This window comes from Phytophthora infestans, genomic scaffold (genome assembly GCF_000142945.1).
Source record: "Phytophthora infestans T30-4 supercont1.28 genomic scaffold, whole genome shotgun sequence".
Classification (NCBI taxonomy): domain Eukaryota; phylum Oomycota; class Peronosporomycetes; order Peronosporales; family Peronosporaceae; genus Phytophthora; species Phytophthora infestans.
In genome coordinates, this window is record NW_003303731.1 from 159,414 (window position 1) to 167,492 (window position 8,079).

Below are 8,079 nucleotides of genomic sequence, written 5' to 3' on the forward strand. Positions count from 1 at the left end.
GAAAGTGGCGTCTGGTTCACGCTTATAACAAGCTGAGCAACGCAACGGTGCCGGCCTAAACACCAATCCCACGAAAGGATGTGTTGTTAAGCAACATGGCCAGGAGCGTACTGTACAGTGCGCTGGATTTGGTAGACGGATACTACCAGATCCTGATGCGAGAGGGTGACATCCCGCTCACCGCGGTAAGCACTCCAAGCGGCATGGTTTGGGAGTGGATCGTCATGCCGCAGGGCTTGTCTAGCGCCCCGGCGACGTTCAATCGCCTGGTTCAGGTCATTGCGCGCCTCCGTACAAACGTACTTCGACGACATCTTTGCCCATAGCCGTACCGAGGGAGGCAAGACGGCCATAGAGGTGCATTTGGGGCACCTCCGTCGAGTATTGGACGTGATGCGAGCGAACAAGCCCTACGCCAATATCGACAAGTGCGTATTTGCGTCACCAGAGATCAAGGTTCTCGGTTGCTTCGTAAGCAACATGGGCGTTCGGGCTGACCCAGACAAGGTCAAGGTCATAGCAGCATGGCCAACGCCCCGATCCCAGAAGGATCTTCGAAAGTGGTTGGGCTTGGCCAACTACCTACACAAGTACAGCGCAGGGTACGCGGGCTTCGCTAAGCCCTTGTCGGGCCCCCTTCAAAAGGACGCCGACTGGCGCTGGGAGCAAGAGCACCAGAATGCCTTTGAGAGCATTAAGGCCAGTCTCCAAGAGGCCCCTGTCCTGGACCTGCCGGACGAGACGAAGCCGTTTAGCGTCGTCTGTGATGCCTCCGACTATGTCATCGGTTGTTCACTGCTGCAGGCCGACACGGCTGGACATGAACGAGTCATCTCGTTCCCGTCCAGGCAGCTCATAGCCGCCGAGCGGAACTACCCTGTCCACGACAAGGAGCTCCTGGCAATGAAAAATGCCCTTGTGAAGTTTCGTGTTCACCTTCTGGGATCCCGGCCCTTCGTGATCTACACAGACCACGCGTCCTTGAGGACGGCGACTAACTCGCCTCACATCTCCCAAAGGATGGCGAGGTGGCTGTCCTTCTTCGCGGAGTACAGCTTCCGCGTCGAATACAAGCCGGGCAAGCTCAACCTGCTTGCGGACGCCCTTTCTCGACGTCCTGACTTTGAGTTGGCCCACATCACACGGGTGACAACGGATCTATATGATCGGATACGCATGGCGTATCGGGACGATGAGGCTGTCGCGCCTATCGTCATGTTCCTCATGGCAGGAACGAGCGCGAAGTCCGACTGGCTCTCGTCGCGACAGCGCTCACGGCTCCACCGATATGAGTTGAAGGATGGCCTCCTCTATTACCGGGTGGAGCCCAATGAACCTCCACGGGTGGTCGTACCCAACGACGAGGATCTGAAGTTCGACATCCTCGCGAGGCGCACGACGCGCCCTCCAGCGACCACTTGGGCCGCGAGAGGACCTTTCTGTCGGTTTCTCAGGCCTTCTGGTGGACCCACATGTACAAGTGGGTCGCCCGATATGTGAAGACATGTGAAACATGTCAGCGGGTCAAACCCGCAGGGCACTCTTCGGCTCCACTACAGAGCCTGCCCGTACCGGCTGACTGTTGGAAGTCGATGAGTCTTGACTTCATCTTTGGGCTTCCCGCCGACGGACACGGCAATACCGAGATTTTGGTGTTCGTGTGTCGGCTGAGCAAGATGGTACATCTTGCTCCGGTTCCCGTCACTGTTACGGGCGAACAAACCGCAAGGCTGTTCGTCGATGGCGTGTTCCGCTATCACGGTCTCCCGGAGACGATTGTCTCGGACCGAGACCCGCGGTTCACTGCTGCGTTTTGGAAAACGCTGTTTCCTTTACTGGGAACTCGTCTGCAGATGTCCACTGCGGACCATCCACAGACAGACGGCCAAACAGAGCGCGTCAATCGAGTGCTCGAGGATACTCTGCGCAGTGTGTGCGCGGCAGCACCACGTACGTGGTTGACGCAGCTTCCAGTTGTTGAGTTTGCGCGCAACAGCGCGGTGCACGCGTCCACGGGGTTCACGCCGTTCTACGTGAACGGGCTTCCGTCACCCCAGGGTGCCTCTCACTCTTCGAGGAGACACTGACTCCTCTATTTTAAGTGGGGGAGAGGCTCGGAAAGCACTTTCCTCCCAGGTCTCGGATGTGAGACCAGTTTCGCTGCAGAAACAGGTGAAATCCTTTATAGATACCAAGCTGAGCGTTGTCAGCAGGGTCCGCGATGCCATGGCAGCGGCCCAGGATAAACAAAAGGAGTACTCCGACAAGCATGGAAGAGGAAACTTAAGTGTATTTAAAGTGGGGGACTTAGTGTCACTAGACACAAGGAACCTACCTCTTGCCACTGTCAGCTCTGTCGGCAGCAACAAGCTGAAGCACCGCTTCATCGGACCATTTGCAGTCCTGGCCAGACATGGTGCGTCGTACACCATCGACCTGCCCAAGCCAATGACGACGCACCCGACGTTCTATGTTGGACGTCTTAAGCGGTACTTTGATCCGCAGGGGGGTTGCTGACTCGCAGACCCACCTTGGCCCAGTTCCTCAAAGCGAGGGCGGGCCACAGACGTTGACGATGGCGTCGGAGCAGGCGACCAAGCCTCGGTCTGGACGGCAAAGCTGCGGTCAGGACCGTACGCCGGAGGGGCTCCGTACGAACGGACCCCGGAGCCATACGCCGAGTACGCTGAGTACGCCGGGTACGCACCATACGCGTACGTCTGGGAGTGTGCCGCAGGCGGCTCCAAACGTGGCAACAGAGCCTCGATCCGTCGGATCATGCGAAAGGCCTCGTCCAGATCGGACGAAGAGGCCCGGCGATCCACCCGCAGATGCAGGCTCGCGACCTCTCGCTCCAACAGGTCCAGGCGGTCCGCAAGACGAGCGAGTACGCCCTGATTCCCGGCCTGGGCGGCAGCATCACCGCCAGTGCCAAGGCCAAGTGCAATCTCAAGCACGAGGACACGTTGACGGAGGCGGTCAACCTCAGGGTCTTGTGTCGGACCCGCAGCCGGAGCACTCGAGCGAGAGTGGCGTTCGGGAGGCGCCGAGTACTCGTACTCGTACGAGGGCACCTCCGCCCCTGCTTGACCGGAATGGAGAAGTCCACTTCCACGTGGAGCGGATCCTCCAGGGGCAACGGCGTCGCGGTAAGCGACAGCTCCTCGCGAAGTGGAGGGGTTATGCTCACTCCGATAACTCGTGGGAGCCGATTGAACGGCTCCTGAATGACTGCCCGAAGGCTGTCGCAATCTGGGAACAGAAGCGGCGGCAGCTTCATAAGTAGTCCGGGGCTTCTTGCCCGAACGGGGTACGGACGTTGAATACACTCCGTACCCGCGCTCATCGTGAGCGCTGGAAGCCGCGCGCTTCAGGATGTCCCTTGGCAGCATGCGCTTGCTGACCAAGTGGGCAAACCTAACACGAAGATTACGCTGGTCCAGGACGCGGGACAGCAGCTGGTCTTCATGGAGTTCCCGTAACTCCGTGGGTGAGTACTTAAGAGACTCCACCCATGCCCAGAACATGTCCTCACAAGAACTCCAGGTGGGACAGTTCTCGGGCATAACCCAGGGGTATCCCCAAAGGGATAGAGACCACCCCGGGTCTCGGGCTTCTTACGACAAGTCGTGAAGTCCTTAAGGGGGATGCGGTGTGGCGCGAGAAGCACACACCGAGCAGCCTCCAAGTTGTCAGCGAACAACTGTTCGTTCTGAACAAGGGCACGTTCGTAGATGCCCCTAGAAGTGTGGCCGCCCACAAGGCCACGAGGAGCGACGAGAAGCTCTAGGAACAGGTCACCCCCAGAGCTCTCCTCGTGAGGCCAATACCCTCTTGAGTTGATGGCAGCTCCCTGGCTGACGGGTGCCACCACCGAACCCCCACGCACACGTTGGGCAGCTTGGAAGTCCTCCTGCTGCTGGTCGAGGTCATTCGTGACCTCCCGGGGCTCAGAGATAGCACCCTCCTCCTCCCCTTCTTCCTCTTTCTCCTCCTCTTCATCCGAGGAGTCGAAGAGGTCCCGATGGGAGTGCCGAGTCTCCCTCTCCTCGCGGAGTGGGGACTTAGAGGCCGTACACTTCTTTGAGGGCTTGGCGCCTTCGGATTTAGAGGCCTTAGCACGCGCAAGACCCTCGGCAAGTGAGAGACGTTTGCGAGGATTCTCTTCCTCATCGCCACCAGCTTTGGGAGTGCCCTTAGCTTGATGGCCGGACTCTCAGAGCGCACAGACGTCCTGGGACTGTGATCACCTTGATCACTAGCGAGCGACTGCACGCTGTCGTCCTTGTGCTCACTGGGCACTGGGCTGTGCCCTTCCGCAGAGCCCGCAGGAGCATCGTGCGTGCTCTCGGACTCGGCTTCGTCCTCATTGCCAGAGTCGAGCTCATGTTTCACGAACCGAGGGTTCGGACGATTGTCTGAGGCCGAGGGCGACGAGCTGCGACGCTTGCTTGCTCGCTTGCCCACAGCCGCGTCACCCGATGAACCGATCGCCTTGGAGGCCACCTGAGTAGCCTCCTTAAGTGCCGAGCCTTTGCCGTGAGGCTTAGTGCTCTTGGCTTGCGCCTTTCCGGCAGCAACCTTCGAGCGTGTCTTCGCACCGCTCTTAGCAGTGCCACGAGGCATGGTTAACGGTCTGTGGTGTAGTGATTTCTCCGTAGTTGCGGATTATCATTCGTCGACAAAGACGTGACACCGCCCAAGATGTTCAAGCGACGAACCCTCGGTCATGTGATGTACGGTGACGCCAAGGTGCAAGGGACTCGACGGCGTCACTACCGAACTCTCAACGGATATTGGATACGGTCCATATGTCACTGAATCCAGGCTGTCCTTATTACTAATAATGGACTGGCAGGATTCGCATTCAGCGGCCAAGAACAGACCGTCTACGGTACGAACCCTCGGTGGCGGTTGGGATGAGCTCACGGAATACTTAACGACCCTTGGAAGACACGTTCACCGTCTAGGACAGGGCGCGGGCCGTTAAAGATGCTCATGCGACGGTGCAGACGACGCTTGGCATGCAAGAAGATCCATAACGGATCATTGCTCAGTTGATATTTGTATACTTGATTAGGACTTCTTATTAGGAATAGACCCGAAAGGGTAAACATAAATACAGAACAGAATTTCTACTCAAGCACACAGAGCGACGTCCGGCTTCAAGGTAAGCGTCTGGTCAAGCTTGTTTGAGTGTGTTATGCCTGTCGGTGAACTCGAAGCTCTGTAGCGAGGGTTCATCCGGCAAGGCCAAGAGACTTTGTGTATTGGCCGATTACTATCGGGAGGTTTTTACGTGACGGCTTATTGTTGCCTATTTGCACGACTGGGAGTGCTTGGATTGCCTCCCTTTTATTCTTCTAACCGAGTGTTGAACACTCGGTGATCTCGTAAAAGGCTTACCCGTGCCTGATACCTTTCCGCTGTTGGGACCACGAGGATTCAAAACACCTGCTAGCTTTGCTCGTGCTAGTAGCGTGTTCTTATTTTTACTGGTTGGCCTATATAAGTAGTTTACAAGGTCCAGTTTGTCCCGGTGCAAGGGCAGAACTGGGGTCTTCAGGTCCGCCCGAACGATCGTTTACTATCCTAGTAGACGTATTGTTGTGGGAACGTTCTAACTACATTTGTAGCTAGAGTTCACGTGGGAATTCCAACACCACAGGTCGAAGTGGAAGACCTGGAAGAAGAGCGCACAGACTGCTGCTCGAGGCTCTAGCTGTGAAGTGAGCCTCCGCCGCGCTCGCGCAGCCAAGTCGATGGTTTTTGACTTTGAGAATGAAAATTTGTGACGAACACTTCTTCATTCTGATTGGTCGGTAAGCCGAACCTAAGTGGGGGGGATGTAGCAGGGTACGTAGCCCTAAGTGTACCCTGGTTACATGAAGTATGACACGTCATACTTCGGGATATTTGGTACTACCGTCTTACCGCGCACCAGCCGCCTAGGCGCTGAAAACGAGAGCAAATATTTTTCACTGGCGCGAGGTGCCCTCAATTTGAACGCATGGTTTAATAGAACGAACCCCTAAAATGTAATCAGATGGTGCGGGAAAAGCGCCAGCGCCAACCATTCTTAGCAGCCTCTTTACAGTCTTTTATTGCTACCCTAAAACCAAGTTTGACCGCTCGTAACTTCCATCGCCATTCTCTAGAAGACCTTCTCCTACAGCAGTCCACAATGTTCGCCGAAAAAAAAACGCGCCAGCTACAGTCTTCAGTTCAAATTCAACGTCGTTCGTGAGTGCAAGCCTAATAAAAACGGTTGCGGATACCACGCGCTTTCTAAAAAGTACAAAATTTCGCCGTCCATGGTACGCATGGGTCAAAAACCTCGACAAACTACAGCAAGTATCGAAAGACCGCCAAGTCGGCACACGCCTGGCATGCGGAATGTCCGGAGCTGGGTGTAAAGCAGAGCACCACGACCTAGAGAAGCAGCTTCACGACTGGATAGTCAGCCGAAGTACAAGGGGTTTGCTGGTCAAAGACAAATACATTCGACTTCATGCACTAAATATCTATCGCTCCATGAGCAGCGATGGAGACGCGCAACGCCAGCCTTTTGCCGCTTCTTCGGGGTGGCTCGACCGCTTTAAGCAGAGGTACAATCTTGTGTCACGGCGACATACCACAACAAGGACGCTGCCGAGCGACGCGAAAAAAGTATGTCTGGAGTTTATTAAAAACGCACAGAAAATTATTAGAAAACACAACATTCAGCCACAAAATATTATAAACATGGATCAAGTCCCGAGGTATTTTGAAACAGAGCCAAAACACACAATTACTACTCCAGGTACCAGAGAAGTCCTTCTTCGAACAGGCGGCAGCAGCCACAAACGATTTACTGCCACGTTCGCAATTACTACCACATGTTCTCTTCTCAAAACTTAAAAGAAAACCAGTTGTCCCCGAGGGCGTTCTTGTTGATGTCAACCCCACTGGAATGTGGAATGACACAATTCTTCTCGATCACGCCAAAGCAGTTATTTGCAGCAGAAAGGAAACACAGTTTTATCGACAACCAGTGCTTTATATTATCGACTCTTACGCTTGTCACGTTACGCTGTTTATCGAGAAGCTACTACAGAGCTACAGCATCTTCGTTTTACTGGTGCCACCGAATTTAACCAATTTGCTGCAGCCCTTGGATGTCACAGTCAACCGTAGTTTTCAGACTTACTACACCAACAAGTTCGACGAGTACATCGGCCGATCACTAGACGACAAGAGCCTTCAAACAAAAGCAGGAAACCCAAAAGTACCGCACTACTCCGTAGTGTCCCAGTGGATGCTGGACTGGATATCTACCAAGGAACCGGGCGAGATCAAGAAGGCTTTTAGGGTGTGCGGCCTTGTGCCAAATTCTGAGTTCGACAAAGAGGATCTACATCCTCCGCTGAAGGAGCTCCTCTTTTCGAGCATCGACATGAATGAGTGGCATATCCGCTATCAGCCCTTGATCGACGGTGATGACAGCGACAGAGAGGAGATATGTCTTCAACCACCAGCTTGGTATCTGCCAGAAGACTGCGGTTCAAGCCTATTTTGCTGTCTACGGCACTCACTAGCGAGTACTGTAGCTGATTACGCCAGTGTCCTGACGAGCTACATGCAGGAACTGGGCGAGCTGGAAGGGTTGTTCGACGACAACTACGTTAACTCGATTCGTAACGGAGATAAGGACGGAAGTAAGCTTGAACTTCTCGCCGCATCTCGACTGCACAATTGCAACATTTAGGTAAAAACACTCGATGATGAGTGCAAGGTCATATCTACGTATACATACACCGCTGCTGATGCTTCGAGAACGGTTTGTATTGCTCGACTTGGCTCCTATTTTGCGTTGAAGATGGATGGCATGCACGTTTAAACCTTAATGAATTTCCGTTTTAGTTTTCTTCTGGTTTTAGTAAAGGCACTGCAATAGAACGCCTACTCGTTCCATAGGAGTACAGCGTCCACTGGGCTGTCTATTTTAATTGTACGCCTAGGCGGCTGGTGCGCGGTAAGACGGCATAAGCTGATGTTATACAGGATGTTTGTATCGGAGTGGCCATCTGTTGCTAACTT

The 8,079-nt window shown here is 54.4% G+C and overlaps 1 protein-coding gene across 1 annotated transcript; it reads left to right on the forward strand.

The window, feature by feature from the left end:
• Positions 1 to 7,435: 7,435 nt before the first annotated feature.
• On the forward strand, positions 7,436 to 7,879 carry PITG_13191 (uncharacterized protein; the record flags this gene model as incomplete). Its single annotated transcript, XM_002899823.1, has 2 exons — positions 7,436 to 7,663; positions 7,748 to 7,879. 2 exons carry the CDS (start codon positions 7,436 to 7,438, stop codon positions 7,877 to 7,879), a joined length of 360 nt encoding a protein of 119 aa, XP_002899869.1.
• Between the last annotated feature and the right edge of the window lie 200 nt (positions 7,880 to 8,079).